The sequence below is a fragment of the Felis catus genome, chromosome C1, assembly GCF_018350175.1.
Source record: "Felis catus isolate Fca126 chromosome C1, F.catus_Fca126_mat1.0, whole genome shotgun sequence".
NCBI classification, from domain to species: Eukaryota; Metazoa; Chordata; class Mammalia; order Carnivora; family Felidae; genus Felis; species Felis catus.
In genome coordinates this window covers 21758946-21778868 of record NC_058375.1, presented here as the reverse complement: position 1 = coordinate 21778868, position 19923 = coordinate 21758946, and the positions used below count along the sequence as shown (strand labels likewise).

The 19923-nt window shown below is 36.5% G+C and overlaps 1 protein-coding gene across 21 annotated transcripts in view; it reads right to left on the bottom strand.

The window, feature by feature from the left end:
• EPB41 (erythrocyte membrane protein band 4.1) overlaps nucleotides 1-19923 on the bottom strand; it is a 200414-nt gene that overhangs the window by 114725 nt on the left and 65766 nt on the right. For 20 of the 21 annotated variants that reach the window (XM_019836510.3, XM_023258386.2, XM_023258392.2 and 17 more), the window contains one exon: nucleotides 1590-2067. In XM_019836510.3, the coding sequence (XP_019692069.2) occupies nucleotides 1590-2060 (471 nt within the window). In that variant the 5' untranslated portion in view covers nucleotides 2061-2067. Of the gene's footprint in view, nucleotides 1-1589; nucleotides 2068-19923 lie in introns of those variants that run through there. The other variant, XM_019836513.3, reaches the window with a different exon arrangement.

Here is a 19923-nt window from a genome sequence, read left to right as displayed (position 1 = left end):
GAGAGAGAGGGAGACACAGAATCCAAAGCATGCTCCAGGCTCTGAGCTGTCAGCACAGAGCCCGACGAGGGGCTCAAACCCACGAACCGTGAGATCATAACCTGAGCTGGAGTCGGCCGCCCAACCGACTGAACCACCCAGGTGCCCCTAAAATAGCTTTTAATTTGTAGTTAGTAAGGCTAAAAGCAAATGGGATTCCTACACAATAGTTTGCATTATGGTACTAGTACTTTCTAATATTTTTGGATACCAGACAAAAAAATAAACAAATTCACAACTCATGTTTAGTATATTCTATATATGTACTTGTTAAATTTTAATGTGCATTGAATCACCTAGCAATCTTGTTAAAATACAGATTCTGATTCAGCAAGTCTGGAATGGAGTCTGAGACTGTGCATTTCTAACAAGCTCCCAGATGTTGCCAATGCTGCTGGCCCAATAGCCACTCTTTGAGTAGCAACGCGTAACTGTGACACAATTAGGTTCCCAAACTACTGTATATTACAAAGGTGATATAAACAGCTAGCCTTCCTTATCTATAACTTACACACTGGTAACATAATCTAGTTGGAGAAAACAATAAAAATAAGGCAGGCATGGCTCAAACCTAGCACATACCTCTGGATGGCTTGAATCTATTACATTGCTTTTTTGAGGGAGGATTTTCATAGAAGGACCATATTTGTAAATAAACTGTCCCATTCCTAATAATTCCAACAAAATGAACTCTAAACCACCTCACTTCTTCCCCCCTCTCATTAAAAAATCTTGGACTTGTTCTATTATTACAGCCAAATGATATATAGGCTAAATAAACTCATCTAATAAATACTTTTCTTTCATTTTGTTTTGACTTATAAAATGTAAATATAAAAGTACAGAGTATATCTTTTAAAAAGACAAGTTTTGGGGCGCCTGGGTGGCGCAGTCGGTTAAGCGTCCGACTTCAGCCAGGTCACGATCTCGCGGTCCGGGAGTTCGAGCCCCGCGTCGGGCTCTGGGCTGATGGCTCGGAGCCCGGAGCCTGTTTCCGATTCTGTGTCTCCCTCTCTCTCTGCCCCTCCCCCGTTCATGCTCTGTCTCTCTCTGTCCCAAAAATAAATAAAAAACGTTGAAAAAAAATTTTTAAAAATAAAAATAAAAAGACAAGTTTTCAGGGGCGCCTGGGTGGCTCAGTCAGTTAAGCATCTGACTTCGGCCCAGGTCGTGATCTCATGGTTCGTGAGTTCAGGGCCCCGCGTCAGGCTCTGTGCTGACAGCTCAGAGCCTGGAGCCTGCTTCAGATTTTGTGTCTCCCTCTCTCTCTGCCCCTCCCTCTCTCTCTGCCCCTGCCTAGCTCATGCTCGCTCTCTCTCGCTCTCTCTGTCAAAAATAAATAAACTTCAAAAAAAAATTTAAAAAGACAAGTTTCCATTGACTATAACAATTTCCTTACAACAGAAATTCCAAAGTTTCATGTTAAACTCACTACTATCAATGCCTAGGTCAACTGGTCAGTAAGAAATAAAACCAAATGTTTTTAAGAGAAAAACAAAGTATATAAATGATCTTCATTACACACCTCTCACACATTTGCACATCCTTACCTGTGTTTCTGCACTGCTTAATGAATGAAGATCCAAGGATGGGTCTGTTTTGAGTTCAGGTTCAGGAGCTGCAATTGGGGCCTTTAAAATGATCTCTTCATCAAGGCCGGTTCCAAATTCTATCTCTTTCTGACCTCCTTCACATTTCTCTTTAGCTGACTCTACTTCTTTGCCTTCTTCCTCAGACACCTGAGACTTAGGCCTTTTGAGAAACGAGGAGAACAGCCGTGATAAGCCCCTGTTTTCTGAGGTCCGTTCCTTGTTCTTGGTTAAGTCTTCATGTGTAGGAGTATCTCCATTAGATGTTTTCAGCTTCTGTTCACACTGATTATCTCCTTCAGCTGCCTCTTGAGAAGGCTCCTCCAGCTGAGTTTCTTGTTGGCCGGAATTTGTGGCTCCCTCACCTTCTTCCTTCTGTTGTTGGTGCTGTGAATTTTCAGCCTCAGCCACTAAACTCTTCTCTGTTGTCATAATGTTGCTATTAAAAAGACAGAAAAGGGGAACTCTTATAATCAAAACAGATTACTGTAGGCAAAACCCTAAATCATGTCAAGTGTGCCAAAATTAATATATTTAGATATTTAATCACCCACAGACAGTACTCCAGTCCATTAAGAATGAGACTTTGCATTAAAGTACAAAAAAATACCTTACCTATACATCCTGAATAAATTATTAATGCTGTGACTTGCTAAATATGTGCACATGGAGAAATTACCTTGCCCCTGAGGCCACCTCAGAGAAATGCATATTTTTAATTCAATGCTCAGAACTGTATATAGCAAATACCATTTTATCCTTCCTAAAAAAGGATCTTATTTGTATACTATGCTTATTTGTATACCATCAATCTAATAAAAGTGCAAAGTTTACAGGAATTATACTTTCCAAAATTCTCTACACCCCAATAAACGGTGAGATTAAAAAGTCCCCAACTCTTTATTGTTCTTTTTCTATGTATTCCTTAGAATGCATTGACTTCTCTAATAAGAACAGCAAATGCTGAATTCTGATCAATTATTAGACTTGACAACAGCAATGACAAGTATATGATTAAAATAATCACCAAAAAAAATCCTTAAATTTTCATGTTACATTACTAAATTACAGCCTCTTACAAAAGTATCCTGCTGTAAGTTCTTTAAGATATTTTTTCTTCTGAAAAATATGATTCTGAATACTTAGTGTATAAGAGTAGACAGTGAAGCTATTACAATAGAGAAAAATAGAAAATAACAGAAAAATAAAGGAGCAAAATAGAGAAGACAGATTTAGAAAGCAAATGCTGAGAGCAAAGGAAAGAAGAAGGCAGGCTATAGACCTCACATATTTGAAACTTGTTGGTTTCTAGCCTCTTAATCTCAAAAATCCCAGTACTATTAGGTCACATAACAATAGCCAAAAAACATCGTCACATCTCCTTTACTGAAGAATAACCAACATACAAGGGAACTTTTGTGACACCAGGAAATAAAGTTGACTATTGATGATCTTATATGTTGATTCACTACTAAGAAGTACTCAGGGGGGTCTGGGTGGCTCAGTCGGTTGAGCGACTGACTTCGGCTCAGGTCATGATCTCACGGTTTGTGAGTTCGAGCCCCGCATCAGGCTCTGTGCTGACAGCTCAGAGCCTGGAGACTGCTTCTGATGCTGTGTCTCCCTCTCTCTCTGCCCCTCCCCAACTCATGCTCTCTCTGTCTCAGAAATAAATAAACATTAAAAAAAAATTTTTTTAAAGTACTCCATTTAAAAAGTGGCATTTACCATGTCTTCACATCTGCTTCACACTGTTTAAATGAAGTAATTTTATTTGAATGTTCACAATCCAAATTAATAAACTATATTTAGCTCATTCCCTCCTCAGGCCCTTTGCATTTGCAGTTCTTTCTACCTATGACGTATTTCTCCTGGCAATTATTTTAAGCATTAAAAATATTTTAAATGATAAAAAATTTACCAAACCACATTTTCTACTCTCATTTACTAAGTCATAAAAGTTTACTCTGTGCTACTAAAATATGCAATTCAGTCTTATAAACTACTTAAAACATTTACTGACCAATACACATTCTTCATTTGTTACCTTTGTGTGAGGTACACTTGTACTTAAATAAAATAAATAAAATTGTCTTCAATTTCTCCTATTAGGAGTAGGCAATTGATTTTTCCAAAATTCTTTTTTTTTAATCTCTAAGTAATCAAACGACCAAAAAGAAAACCTGGACATCAAACTACTATTTATTCTAAAAGACTAATGATTTGATTTGAGAGCACCAGTTTATTTCATACTTCCTTTGCAAAAATAGAGGATGGGATGAGAATGTAGCATTATTTCCCATGAGTTTCATATATGACTTTATCATTCACCCTACTAAAAAGGTACCAAAACCACTGCTACATTAAAATTTTCCCATACAACAGACTATAGCAAGGTCTCTCATAAAGGTCTATTTTAAAAAATTACAAATCTTTTGTGAAAGTTTTAGCAGATGTGAAAATCACTTAAGCCCCACTTCTAACAGTATTTTACCTACATCTTACTGTAAATAAAGAGTATGTATTTATTCCCATGTTTTATAATTTTTTCATATAGTTTTAAAAATAGAAAATATTTTCTAAGGATATTTTTGTAATTCCTTTCACATGAAAGGGAGTCTTTAAGAAAGTAACTGAATGAGTAAAAGTACTCAATTGTTTAAAAAAAAACACACAGATGGTAACAATCCATATGCTATATATGTACTTGTTAAATTTTAATGTGCACTGAATCACCTAGAAATCTTGTTAAAATACAGATTCTGATTCAGCAAGTCTGGAATGGAGCCTGAGATTCTGCATTTCTAACAAGCTCCCAGATGTTGCCAATGCTGCTGGCCCAATGGCCACTCTTTGAGTAGCAAGGCATTAAAAAAAAGACTATTACTTTTGGAACATACTCAAAATGCCTAAGAAATAAAGATGGCAAAAAGCTACATTTAGAAAGTAGAACAGTGAAAAATACTTGACACAATAAATGCTCAACAAATGCTCGCTGAAATAATGAATGAAGCAAAGAATGCAACATATTGTTAAAAGTAGAAGCTGAACGATTAGCGTTTTTCAGAATTCTTTTTGTTACTTAATCAAAAGTTAATTGAAAATTTTATCCATAGAGCTATGGTAATTCCAAATTGTCCAAGTAGTCATACTAGGCAAGTCATACTTGCCCAAAATCAGTGCTCTTGGTATCTCCACTGGTATGATCTCTTTGATACATTTAGGAATGAATGATCAAGACATATGTATAAAGTGATCCAACAACTTTATACATTATGCTGTGTTCACCACAAGTGTAGCTACCATCTGTCCCAATACATCGCTATTACAGTATCATTGACTATATCCCTTATGCTATATCTTTTAATCCCGTGCCTTACTTTATTCCATAACTGGAAGCCTGTATCTCCTACTCCCCTTCACCCATTTCACCCAACCCTCTACCCTCCTCCCCCGGCAACCATTAGTTTGTTCTCTGTATTTAGAGATCTGATTCTGTCTTTGTTTATTCATTTGTTGCTGTTTTTGTTATTGTTTTAGATTCCACTTACGAGTGAAATAATATATTTGCCTTTCTCAGTCTTATTTCACATAGCATAATACCCTCCAAGTCCATCCATATTGTCTCAAATGGCATGATCTCATCTTTTTTATGGCTGTGTAATATTCCATCACACACACATACACACACATATTAACCACATCTTCTTTATCCATTTCTCTATTGATAGACACTTAAGTCACTTCCATATCATGGCTATTATATATAATGCTGCATTAAACATAGGGGTGCATGTATCTTTTCAAATTAGTGTTTTTATTTCCTTTGGATAAACAATCACGGAATTATTATTATATAAATTCTGTGTCAACTGTACTCACATTTAAAAAAAATTAGCCACCAAGACACTATCAACTCACCTTGTTTTAACTACCTGCATGGCACTTATTGTCTAAAATTACCTTGCTTATTTGCTTTCCTTTTTTCCTTTTTTTTTTTTTTGAATTGTCTGCCCTCCCCAACAGAATGTACAACACATATGAGGACAGTGTCTCTGTCTTATTTAGCAGAAACTCACAAGTATGTCAAAATGTCTGATAAATAGAAAGTGCTCAATAAATACCTTTAAATAAAAAAAGATATATGAATAAAGAATTAGAGAATAACATCTATCAGTGCAAAACAGATACATCTGCCATATAATTGGACATATCGTAAAAAGCAATGTAAGTAAAGAACAGGTAAGAGCCCAATATAAGGAAAAGGCATACAAGCAGAAGGGCAAAAGAATTCTATTGGACATACTAAAACCAACTTCAGGTAATATCATACATTAAATGCAGGAAAACAACCAGGAAATCAGATAATGTAGTTAGTATTCAGCAGAGATGTTATAATTCAGCGCATGCAAGGAAAAATAAAAATAAATTAAGGATAGTTTTCATGCATGCTCTTTCCAGCCATGCATACATGAGTAGCAACACTATTAGTAAGAGCCACAAAACCATAGGGGATTGAGAGTAGGAAGAGAATATTAAATGAAAACAATAAACCAGGCAAGAATCTCCAGTTAGCTGAGGCCGATCAGGATTAAACAAAAACTAAATAGCAGAAAGAAAACATCCTATGGACCATTTACTAAAAGCTCAAATAAGCTCATCCTTACAAATCTGTTATACATGCAGCCAAGTTCTTCAGGTTACAAATGATAAGATGGGTAACCAGAGGAAAAGACACAAAGAAATCAAGCAGCAAAGACAGGATAAATGCTCTACAAACAGGCCCTTCCTGTTTGTAGTAAATGATACTCCTTTCATGCTTGATACAAGACCCAAAAGGAGGTATCTATTTACTTAATGTCAGAAAGAGCTCTTTCGATTAAAAAAAAAAAAAAAAAAAAAAAAAACCAGCAATGAAGACAAAGCAGTGAGTTCCCATTCCATCTCAAACTTAATCCTCCAAACCCTTGGAATTATACCCCATCTGGTATAAAACAAGATACACTTGTTTTAACAGGGTGCATCTGTTGACTTCAGGCAAATCAGATTTTTAAATAACTGATACTGAGCAGATTTGCAAGGGCTGGACAATATCTTTCACCTTTTCTGTATCTCTTTCTAACATTAGTATAGTCCATACTCCATTAATGTTTCCTAGGTGGAAAACTTAGTAAAAACACTACAGTTTGGCACCACTCAGAAAATTCCCTATGATCACCATTTATGGATGAAGTATAATGATTTAGGTATTGGTAACACTCTTCAAATTAGCTCTGTGTACTAATCTATCAAGCTTTTCTGAGTGCTAATCATGTGTAAGGTTTGGGCTTAGCAACTGAAAGGGACCCAAAAAGAGACAAGACATACAGGTATCCCCCACTTTTTGAAAGTTTGAGTGATGCCACTTTGCTTTCAAGAAAAACATACATTAGCACAGATCTTCCTCCACTTATGATCCAGTTATGTCCTGATAAAACCACAGTAAATTGAAAATGTTATAAGTTGTGAGTACATTTAATACACCTAACTCACAGAACATCAGAGCTTAGCCTCGCCTACCTTAAACATAATTTACATTAGTCTACAGTTAGGCAACATCATCTAACAAACTCTACTGAATTATAAAGTGTTGGGTAATGCATGTAATTTATTGAATACTGTACTGACAGTGAAAAACTGGTTGCGGTATGGTTGTAAGTGTATTGGTTGTTTACCCTCATAATTGCGTGGCTGTGAGCTCTGGCTCACTGCTGCTCTCACCACTGCTACCGCCCAGCATCACAAAAGAGTATGATATTGCATATCACTATCCCAGGAAAATATCAAAATTCAAAACTCAAAGCATAGTTTCTCGTGAATGTGTAATAGCTTTTGTACTAATGTAAAATCAGAAAATTGCAAGCTAAGCCATCATAAATTGGGAACCATCTATGCCTGTTTTTACTAACTGAAAGAAATCTGACGAGGATTTGAACTTTTCCAAAAAAAGAAAAAGAAAAGAGCATTCAGCATTTGTTCTGCAGCAAGCCATTATAGAGACAGAGTACACCCTGAGCAGCGACAGGATAGCACCACCAAGCTCCTTCCCGGAACTACACTCAGTATCTCAGCATCAAGCCACCATAGCTTTGAACGGTGTCTATGAGTATCTTTGCTTTATCTAGACTTACTTTGTGCATCTATTAGCAAGATGTGTCCAAAGGTATCAGAAAAGCTTTAAGAGAGGTTATTTTTTTGGATCCGGGAACACCCCCAAATTTTTCCATATAATTGAATGGGTAATTGCTTCTTTGCATTTGGCTTTCCATTTTGGCTTACAAAAGGTTTCATACGAATACTCTACTTTCAGAAAGCAGGGGCATCCAGTATATATAAATAACTAAAACACCAGGTACTACCTGGTGCTTAATCAGACAAAGCCTCAAGAGTGGAACCAATTAAGCATTAGAGAAGTATAAAGTAAGAACTTTCAATTAGAGTGATCACAAAAGGCCATATGGAAAAGGTGGTTTTTAAGTTACAGTTTGAAGAGTGTCAGATGTTAATAGAAATTTGAAGTGCAAAGGGCAAATGGAAATGCAGACAAGAGAACAGACATTACTAAGAATATTGTAGCTATTCAGGAACTAGTAAGTAGTCCATACTTGTTAGAAAAGGGCTACAAAAGGGAAGTAGAAGGAAGTAAGGTTAGAATAGAGTTACCACTGAAAATTAATTCTAGCTAAAATAATAATAGTAGATACCGTTTACTGAGTACCTACTAAATACCACCGATTATTCTACTTTACCATGTTCTCTTACAACTACTCTATAAGGTAGGTGTTTTCGTTTCCCAGATAAACAAACAGGTTCTAGGAGGTTTAAAAATTTGCCTCAGATCACAGACCTAAACCATACTTTATTGAAACAGGGTTGTGATTCTATTGTAAATTCCCAGAATAGTATCTTTCTAAAACTTGGTCCATCACATGCTTCTACCTCACTGTTCTCTGCCAAATAAGCCCCTGTTAAGAATTTACAGACAAGCTATTCAATCTGGCCAAGACCACCTCCATTCCCACCAGTTTCAAATCCCCTGCTCATGTACATACTTCTTCCATACGGTGTAAGGAAACAGACAAGCAAAGAAGACAGATTATGAAAGGACTTGACTAACATGCTTAATAGTTCAAACTTTATCCTAAAGGCAGTGGAGAACCACTGAAGGTTTTTAAGCAGGGAAGTAGGTAAACAAAGTAGAGGCAGGAGAGGCTAGAGGCAGAGAGAAACTCAACAAATGATTGGGTAAATTCAGGTTATCAGTGAAAAAAATTCACAATAGGGATCCCTAGGGAAGCTGAAACCAATACGGGAGGGAGAAACTTGAAAAGCCTTGCAACCAAAGCTTAAGAACTACCGTCCTCCTTAGTTTCTCGAGCTTATTTCATTAGCATGCTTCTCATTAACCCAGGCAGTTTCGTGTCTGAGTCTGAGGTCTTTTTATAATACACCTTCCATGACCCACTGATAAATGGCTTAATAAAAGAACTATAGCAATAGAACCAAAACAGAAGAGAGAGGTGGCTATCTCATGAGCGTCTCAATACAACACATCCAAAATTAAACTCTTCTTTCTTTTTCCTATCCCAGCAAACAGCTCAGTCCTACCATTCCGTAGCTCAAACCAGAAACTTAAGCTCCAGCCTTGTCTCAGTCTTCTCCATTTCGCTTCCCAATCAAATCCATCTGTTGGTCCTACAGAGTCTATATTTAGAATCGATCCATTTTTCTCCTTCTATACGGCTACCATGTTTGTGCAAGCCTCCTTCATTTCACCTGAACTATAGCTCCTTGAATGATCTCAACAACCTCGCTTTGTTCCACTTTCCTCTTGGCCTCTATATTCTAATCATACTAGCCAAGTGCTTTCCTCACTTAAGACATTCGTCGTGCATGCCATTTCCTTACACTGGAATACACCCTACCTCCTGCAAAAAGTCTGGTGTCTTCTTATACTTCAAGTTTCAGCTTGAATAATCCCTCCTCCAAACAAGCTTCCTTGATTGTCCTAATATTTACAAAGTCTCCCCCATAAGTCCCTTCTTTAGTTCTCTATCCCAGAGCCTACTTATTTCCTTCACAGCACTTCTCTCAATGTATAAGAACATACTGAACATTTACTGTTTAATATCTGTCCTCCCCACTATACCACTTCCAACTACACTGTAATACCCATGACAGAAGGGCTGTTTTCCCTTCCACAGTATACCTAGTACCTAACACAGAACTTGTGTGCTAGGTTTAGCACAGAACACAGTAGGTACTCAGTATTTGTTCAGTAAATGAATATAAAAAAGGATAAATGAATAACTTAGGCTTAACCATATATTATACATATACAAGATGGAGGTTAGCCAATTTGACAACAGTTCATAAGAAAAGGATATTAAGGAGCACCTGGGTGGCTCATTCAGTTACGCGTTCAGCTCTTGATTTCAGCCTCAGGTCAGGATCTCACAGTTTCGTGGGCTCAAGCCCCAAGTCGCACTCTGTGCTAGTGGTGTGGAGCCTGCTTGGGATTCTCCCTCTCTCTCTACCCCTCCTCAGCTTGGGCGCTCGTGCATGCTTGCTCTCTCTCTCTTTCTCTCTCAAAATAAATTTTTTTTTAATTTTTAAAAAGAAAAATAATGGGGAAAAAACAGAAAAATAAAGGAGAAAAGGCTCTTTCGCTTCTCTAATCAGACAACAGAATTCAGGGGCATTCTTTTAGATGGAAAGAAAAAATGTTCAAATATTGAAGTTTCAAAAAATATGCAGAAAATAGTTTCCCAATAAAAGCAATCCCTCAAAACCACAGGAAAGTGTCTTTCCTTGATAACTCAATTTAAGTACACCAATTAGCACTTCTAGAAAAATAGGATAACCACCTATGGGGTTTTCAGATAAAAATGGTAGTTTAAAATACACAAAAAATTCCTTCATGATTCTCCATCCTGCCAAAATTATTTTGACCTTAAACTACTCCTAGACTTTTTTTAAAAAAAATTTTTAACGTTTATTTCCTTTTGAGAGAGACAGAGAGGGACAGAGCATGAGCAGGGAAGGGGCAGAGAGAGGGAGACACAGAATCCGAAGCAGGCTCCAGGCTGTCCGCACAGAGCCCAACGTGAGGCTCGAACCCACAAACCATGAGGTCACAACCTGAGCCAAAGTCGGACGCTCAACCAACTGAGCCACCCAAGTGCCCCAAACTACTCCTAGACTTTTAAAGAATACTTGCCATAATGAGCGAATCAGAAATGTCACTCAGCATGAACATGCTGTTTTCAACAACTTGATTTTTAATTTAAGACATTTCTGGGTGACTAACACCATTGAATCAACTCATTCAAAGATATTTTCAAATAAACAAACTTACCTCCTTCTAAGAAGACCAAAAAATAAAAATAAAAAAATGCTCTTCACTTCTCTATAGAATTCAAGCTTGCACTAAGACAATGTCTGGACATATTCTAAAATTATACCACCTAGGCTCTCCCAAAAGGACACACTAACCCCCATGAATACTAGGCATCACTGAAGAATTGGTGAAACCAAAAAAAATCGTTTTTCAAAGAATTGAGTTTTACTCCTTTTGGGTGTCAAAATGTGTCAGGTTAGCCGTTCGGAATGGAAATCTTTTATAGAATGGATATGCTTCCTGTTTCATCTAAATAACCTGCAGAACATAATTAAACTTTTACTGATTTAGTTACCATCATGAACCCCAATTACTATGTAGTGCCAATGTCCTCAAGGGCTATTAAGGTCTGTGGGGATGGTGAGCTCCGCCACAGGAATACACGAGCATTGGGTTTTTTATTTTTTGTATCTGCCTTTAATAGTTTTCCTATTTGTTTATTTGCAGAAATTAACTCAAATTGCTTGCAGATGTCAAGGTGGCCTGCCAATAAGTAGCTTCCAACATCTCTTCTTCTAATCTGCTATTTGCTAATCTACCATTGACTCGCAAACTAAATAGCCAAGAGTATTAAGTCATGTCTAAAATAAGAAGAATAAGACTAATGCTTCATGTTAATGGAATAACTTCAACACGTGTATCTTATGAAATATACTCTGAACCTTCAAATACCATGTAAGCCTACAATGAAGTTCCCATTATATCATGACTAGCAATTAGAGGCTGTGAATAAGCTACATCAATATAAAGACATTCTCTTTCTTTATAAGTAGAGATCAAAAGTCTTTAGTGCTGTTATTTATATAAGGTGTTGTATTCATATAAACTCTTCTGGAAAACAAAGAACAATGTAATAGTGTAGTCTGAAAGTGTAACAGAAAGGAAGTACTTCTTTAAAGCTCAAAAATCTCAAGGCAAATACATACAAAAACCTGAAAATTTCTAACAGCAAAGCAGTTTTCCCCAAGACTACTAAATTTTTCTTACATCTGATTTTCCTTCTATTATCTTAGAGCCAATTCAATCTAGCAATACCTACTAATTTCTAAACTCAAAAAGTTCTCTCAGATTTATTATATGAGTAAAATTTCACTACAGTAAATAAAGTGAACATCAAATACCATCTGACTAGAGTACAAGTATGAATCAGAAACTTGCACTGGACAGTGACTTGTTTAAGGAAACATTCTAAAGATTCTAAAGACTGGAACAGAGGCTATGGTTGCCTTCCACCACTGATAATGTGAAAAATATACTACAGACTACCAGAAGATAAAATGCTTCCTTACACAGTTTTAACACTGACACAGAGAAAATATCTACCAACAGTAAGTATTTCAGGGAGGTGAGTGGGGGGAGGGGTTAAACTGGTGATGGGGATTAAGTAGTGCATTTGTTGTGATGAGCACTGGGTGATGTATGTAAGTGTTGAATCACTATTTTGTACACCTGAAACTAATATCACACTGTTAACCAACTGGAATTTACATAAAAACTTAAAAATTTTTTTTCATTAAGTTATAAATAAATAGATAGATAGATAGATAGATAGATTCTATAGCTGTAAATCCGAGGAAGTTATGATTTGTTGTCCAATGAAAAATAAATGTCTTCTGTCCAAACAACAGCAACACAACAGAAGTAAAAGTTTTCATAATAACAAATAAAAGTCCAATAAACTCCTTCACTCTTAAAAGAATAATGGTATATTTCAGATAACCCACTATTTGCTAACAGAATTCAAGTATTGACTAAGCTTGATGACATTTTTCTCTCAAAAGGGAGGGGGCTGGGGCACCTGGATGGCTCAGTTAGTTAAGCATCTGACTTCCGCTCAGGTCATGATCTCAGAGTTCACGGGTTTGAGCCCCACATCAGGCTCTGTGCTGACAGCTCAGAGCCTGGAGCCTGCTTCGGATTCTGTCTCCCTCTTTCTTCCCCTCCCCCACTCTCACTCCATCTCTCTCTCTCTCTCTCTCTCTCTCTCTCTCTCTCTCTCTCTCTCTCTCTTTCTCTCTCATAAATAAATAAACATTAAAAAGGGAGAGGGGCCCTATTAATTCCAAGCAATAAAGAATAATTGGTTGGTAACATGATAATATCAGGGAACTTGGCAGAAAATAACAATTTCACAAAGTTTGTATACTGAGAAAAGAGGTCAGTCAAATTTGTAAGCTTATTACAAACAATTTTTTAAATTTTAAGGGGGAGGCAGAGGGGGAGACAGAGAGAGAAAGTGGGGGGGGGGGGGAGAATCCTAAGCAGGCTCCACGCTCAGCACAGAGTCCAACACAGTGCTAGATTCCATGACCCTAGGATCATGACCTGAGCCAAAATCAAGAGTTAGACTTTCAACTAACTTAGTCACCCAGGTGACCCATAAACAAATTCTTAAAACACATGAAAGAAAAGGCATGATTACATGGCCCAGGATTGTACAAAAATATAGAACTCGTAAGAACAAGGTAATTCTGGAAAGTAAAGCTCATTCATTACAGGTCACAGATTAGATATTAAGTACCAGGTTCTTTTCTAGGCCCTGGGGATATGGCAATGAAATTGTCTTTACACAATCAGAAATTTTTAGAAAAACATGAAGAAATTATTAAAGACACAGTCATGAACAGCAGAAAGATTAAAAATAGCATTGTAAAGGAATACTTATAAAAATAATGGCCAAAAGGCTAAGGCCACTAAAGGATAGAGCTTTAAAAAAAAACAAAAAAAATGAAAAGAAAAACAAAAAACCTTCTAAAAATGTCAAGAAAGAGTGGGAAAGCAGGAGAAAGAAAAGAAGGTCAAAGCCAGACTACAGCTTGAAAAAAAAACAGAACACTGTTAACAAGTGTCAGAGACTAAATCACCTATGTTCTTTAAAATGAAACAATAAATGAAACTGAGCCTGGGTGACTCAGTTGCAAGTGTCTGACTCTTGATCTCGCCTCAGGTCATGATCTCACAGTTGTGAGATTGAGCCCGACTTTAGGCTCTGCACTGACAGCATGGAGCCTGGTTGGGATTCTCTCTTTCTTCTCTCCCTCTGCCCCTCCCCCTCTCCCTCTTTTGCTCTCTCAAAAATAAATAAATAAACATTAAGAAGAAAACAACATAAAAGAAGAATTTATAGTCAAAGATAGTTCAGGCTAGTATAAGTAATCTTACACATTAAAATGTGTTTTGTTCTTCACTTCCAGAAAAATTGTATTTCAATGTAACTTGCAAATTTGATCTCTGATTCATTAATATACCATCGTCCTTAGCAAATTTGCAGCTGTATGATTGGATCATAGTTCAAAACTATCTCAAGCTGGAAAGACAGATAAAAATAATCAAGGTGGCATTTAAAAGAAAAGTAAGGTTTCTGCATTGAAGTTTGAAAAATAATTACAAAGAAAAAAAGTGGAAATAAATATTAATCAGAGAACAGATGAAAAAATTAACTATGAATTAAGAGGACAGAAATTACAGCAGTGAAAATGAACTAGAACTACACATATCAACATAGATGAATCTCATGTGCTGTCAGCACAGAGCCTGAAGCGGGGCTCGAATCCACGAACTGTGAGATTATACCTGAACAGAAATACAGAGTCAAATGATTAACAGACTGAGACACCCAGGCACTCCACAAGCAATACAATTATATGTCACATATATGTGCATATATATATATATATATATATATATATATATATATATATGGCCTAGAAATACATATTTAACAAAAGTATAAAGAAATGTATAATCTCAAAATTTAGAATAGTGGTTACCTCCAGAAACAGGGAAGGAAATGAGATTGGAGAGGTACCAAAAGGACTCTCAGTAATGTTCAATTTTGTAAATTGGGTAATGTTTATCTTTTTCTGTTCCTTAAATATTTTACAATAAATTTTATAGAATTACATAATCATATTATGAAAACTTAACTCGGTAACATTATTTTTCAAAGATTCATGTGAACAAAAAATGCAATGTGGTTCCTAAAAAGATTAACATAATCTTGATAGAAGTGTGGTATCCAGATTATAGGAATAAAGGAGCCACTGTATTCTTTCTAGTTAACCACAGAATATTGTTTCATTCTGAGCACCACATTCTAACCAGGACATTAATAAAACAGGGTATATTCAATGACCAGAATGATGAGGAATCTAGAGCCCATGACCTCAGATAATCAATCAAAAGAAGTGAGGATAATAAGGATAGAAGGATAATAAGACTAAAGGGAGAAACTATATAGTTATCTAAATATAAAAGCAAGAGTAAGATGAGGGGATTAAAATGTGGCATATACATGCAATGGGATATATTCAGCCTTTAAAAACATTGAAATTCTGATACATTCTATAACATAGATGAATCTTTTTTTTTTTTTAAGTTTATTTTTGACAGAGAGAGACAGAGCATGAGTCGGGGAGGGGCAGAGAGAGGGAGACACAGAATCCGAAGCAGGCTCCAGGCTCTGAGGTGTCAGCACAGAGCCCGACATGGGGTTCAAACCCATGAACTGTGCGATCATGACCTGAGCCAAAGTCGGACACTCAACCGACTGAGCCACCCAGGCGCCCCTAACACAGATGAATCTTAAAAACATTATGCTGAGTGAAAGCATTATGCTAAGGCAGACACCAAAGGACAAATACTGTGTGATTCCACTCACATGTGATACCTAGAAGAGTCAAATTCATAGAGACAGCAAACAGAATGGTAGTAAGTAGTTCGCAGTGGTATGGGGGGCTGGGAGAAGTGGGAAATAGGGAGTTATTGTTTAATGGGGGAAGTTTCAGTTTGGGATGATAAGAAAGTTCTAGACATGCATAGTTGGAATGGTTGCATGACAATGTGGATATACTTAATGTCACTGAACCATATACTTAACATGAAGACAATATATTTTATGTTATGTATGTTACCACAAGTTTTTTTTTAATTTTTTTAATGTTTATTTATTTCTGAGACAGAGAGAGACAGAGCATGAGTGGGGGAGGGGCAGAGAGAGAGGGAGACACAGATCAGAAGCATGCTCCAGGCTCTGAGCTGTCAGCACAGAGCCCAACATGGGGCTCGAACTCACAGACCGCGAGATCATGACCTGAGCCGAAGTCGGATGCTCAACCAACCCAACCAACCAACCCAACCGTGACACCGAGGCGCCCCATCCACAAGTTTTTTTAAAAAAGGAAAGAGTAAGTTTTCTCTGAAATTCCAAATCCTAAGTATCTCTCCTGTGTACCCCTCTAGTTATGGTATTTTCATATTTGTTACATTGTACTTTACTGTAATTGCTTGCTTAAAATGTTCCAAAGGCAACAACTCAGTCTTTGTATCCTTTGCATTTACTACAATGATTGACACTCAAGTATTTGATGAATAAATAAAAACATTTTCTAGATACTGCAGGGGATACAAAAATGAATAAAACTTAAGTCATGCCTTCAAAGAGCTTAAAATTCTGTATAGAAATAATTTTTTGTTTTCTGATTGGTAACCCACTGTTAAAATGGCTATCCCTTCATTCTAGTTTGGTATCATTGTTAAAATCATGTAAATCTACAACTGAAAAAGCCCTTAGCTATCAACTATCTAATTCATTCAAATATGAGGTCACTAAGGTTCAGAGAAGATAAGTAAAGTCATTTACCTAAGATCACTCAGCTAATGGTGACCTTAATAACTAATAACCTAAGAACTATTAATTTAGCTAATAACTAAGCCAGCATGGTAGGAATACAGGCATTATGACCCTTGGGCCATTGCTATTTCCATTACAACATCATAAATCCTTATCTTTATGTAACAAATCAGCATCCCAGTGGAGCTAGGTAACAGTGCATAAGACAGAGTTAAGGAAGATGAGTTTCCTTTTAGCTACAGTGATCTCAAACTAATACCAAATGGCATAAAAGATGCCTCTGATTCAAAAGCCACAGTCCATCCAAATGAAATGGGAAACTCCAGCCATAGGTGTCATCCTTTTAAATGTCCCACTAATACAATTCTCCAAGCACCATCCAGTTAATTATTACAGCCATAGTTGGGCTGTCAAGTATCCTATATATAACAATGGTCCTCTGCAACTTATTCTGCTGAAATGAAAGCTTTTAATACATAATTGTCTATATTTGAAAGGAAAATTGCGAGTGGGTGTATGTCTATAATAAGATATTTATAACACTCTAGTCTAACATCCTGACAGTTGGCATCATATAAATCAGTTCTAATCCCAAGAACTTAGAATCCTGGAAACAAGCATTTTCCACTAAGCATGCATGCATATGCATGTGCACAAACACACAACAACCAATTGACATTTCAACATGATCTCCAAACATCTTCTTTCTCCCTTCCCAATAAGGCACTACATGGGAACCTGGCAACACAAAAAAGCTGAAGATATAAAGACTCACTCCGACAATGGCTGTTCAAAATTATTAGAATTTGCTTTCTGCCAAGCAACTTACAGGACTCATAAGGATTTCCCACCATAGAACTTTAGGAAGTATGTAAATGACTTCCACAGAATCTTCATAGTTCTAAAATACAAGTTTATGTTAGAAAAATCTACTCTGGGGGGCTCCTGGGTGGCTCAGTCGGTTAAGCATCTGACTTCAGCTCAGGTGATGATCTCACAATTCATGAGTTTGAGCCCCACATCAGCTCTGCGCTGACAGCTCAGAGCCTGGAGCCTGCTTCAGATTATGTGCCTCCCTCTTTCTCTGTCCCTCCCCTGCTTGTGCTCTCTTTCTCTCAAAGTAAATAAATAAACATTTTTAAAAATTAAAAAAAAGGAAAAATGTACTCTGAGTTCTTTGAATTATATCCCTTAGTCATGAGGAGTTTCATTTGACATGGTTATATCCCCCATTTATCAACTTCCAATGTATTCATTATATTGCCCAGACACAATTTTCCACACCAATGTCTCCACATTAGTTTGTATAAACAGAAAGAGATGACTTAATCCTTATTCTAGAAATACATAATAAGTCCATATTTCCTACATCATGGAATATGGGTAAAATAGAAATTATCAAGTTTATTTCTAAAGATGCAGATCTATCCACCAAGTCCAACACTGAAACACAGCTAAGAAATAAAACATGACCCCACATTTCAGCATGTCTAAAAACATCCTATTCCTTTTAGGGGAGGAACAAAAAAATCTTTCCATTCCTTTTTTCTCTACGTGCTTTAAATACAATTCTTCCTGCAGATACTGTTTTTCTAGCACAGCATCATGAAATTCCAGACCAACATAGTGACCTAGTATTTCTCTAGTAGCTATCATTAGGAAGGAATATAAGTTATAATGCTGCTTATATTAAAAATACAAGAAAACACAGTTTTCAAGTATAGAAATAAGAACACTGGGAAACAATAGATAATGTGGTATGAGAAAGATATATTTGAAAACCAAGGACCTAAAATTGTCTATCAATGTAATTCAACCACCTAAAAAAGAGCTCATTGTGCAGATAAAGATCACATACCATAAAAATCAGGTTCAAACCATTCCTAAATTGTTTACAAACAGAAACAAAAGCATTTGTGTTTAAAATAACAATTTTCCTACAATAATTGGAACAGCTCTTTACGGAATTAAGAAATAGCTAAATAAATTTTTTTATCAAATATCCATTATACCTTCAATTTATAGCAACACAGGGGAGAAGCAACTCTCCAAAAAAATTACTCCTTCAGTGAAAAAACAAAAAAAGAATACCTTTGAGTTAAAAATCTCTCAGTCCTGGGGCACCTGGGTGACTCAGTCAGTTGAGTGTCTGACTGTGGCTCAGGTCATGATCCCACAATTCATGAGTTCAAGCCCCACACTGGGCTAGCTGCTATCAGCACAGAGCCCGCTTCAGATCCTCTGTCCCCCTCTCTCTGTCCCTCCCTCACTTGTGCTCTCTCAAAAATAAAATAAAACATTAAAAAAAACCCAAACCTCTCAATCCTTCTCATGACAATGAGTAAAAAGCTTCATTTTTGCTCATATTACATGAAGATAATAGACTCAACATGGAAAGGACTTTAATAAGTTATCTAACTGCTCACTCAGCACAGGAATCCTTTCTGACCTATTGCCAACCAGAGGTAAGCAATCTAGCTCTCATTTAAACACTTTTGATGACAAGGATGCTGACTTTACATACTCCATTGTTAGGTACTCACTCTAGAAAGATCTTCCCTTACATTGAACCCAAATCTGCCTGTCTATAATTTGCATACACTAGTCCTAATTTGAGCCACTAGATTATCCAAAATAAGCCTACTTATTCTTCCCCCCCAGATTTTCAAATCTTTGAAGACAGTATTAATTTGAACCAGATGAAATTGTCAATATTCTACTTTTTTTACCTTAAAAAAAAAACAGCAATTTCATATGGGTCAACCTAATATTACTGTTTTTTACCTTTCACACTGCTCTCCTCTGTTTTGGTCTTCTCTTTCTAAGGCTAATTATCCCCAGATCCTTAATCTGTTCCTCATATCCATATATGGGGATATTTAGTTCCTCATTGTCCTAGTCAACTTCCTCCAAATAGTTTCCAGAGTATCAGTATCTTTCTTTCAAATGTGGTGCTCAAACTAAACTGGTTTTTCTAAATGATTGAAATCAGAAAAGTTCTAATATGATTTTTATTTTAAAACCTCATGCTGAACTGAAAACTGAACAGCAAATTCTCAATAGAGGAGCTAGAATGAGCCCGCTAAAATTTATTTTTTGTTTTTTTTTCTAATAAAATCTGTTTTTATTTTTAAATTAAACTCTACACCCAACGTAGGACTCACACTCATGACCCCAAGATCAAGAGTCCTATGCCCTACTAAGCGAGCCAGGCACCCCAATTT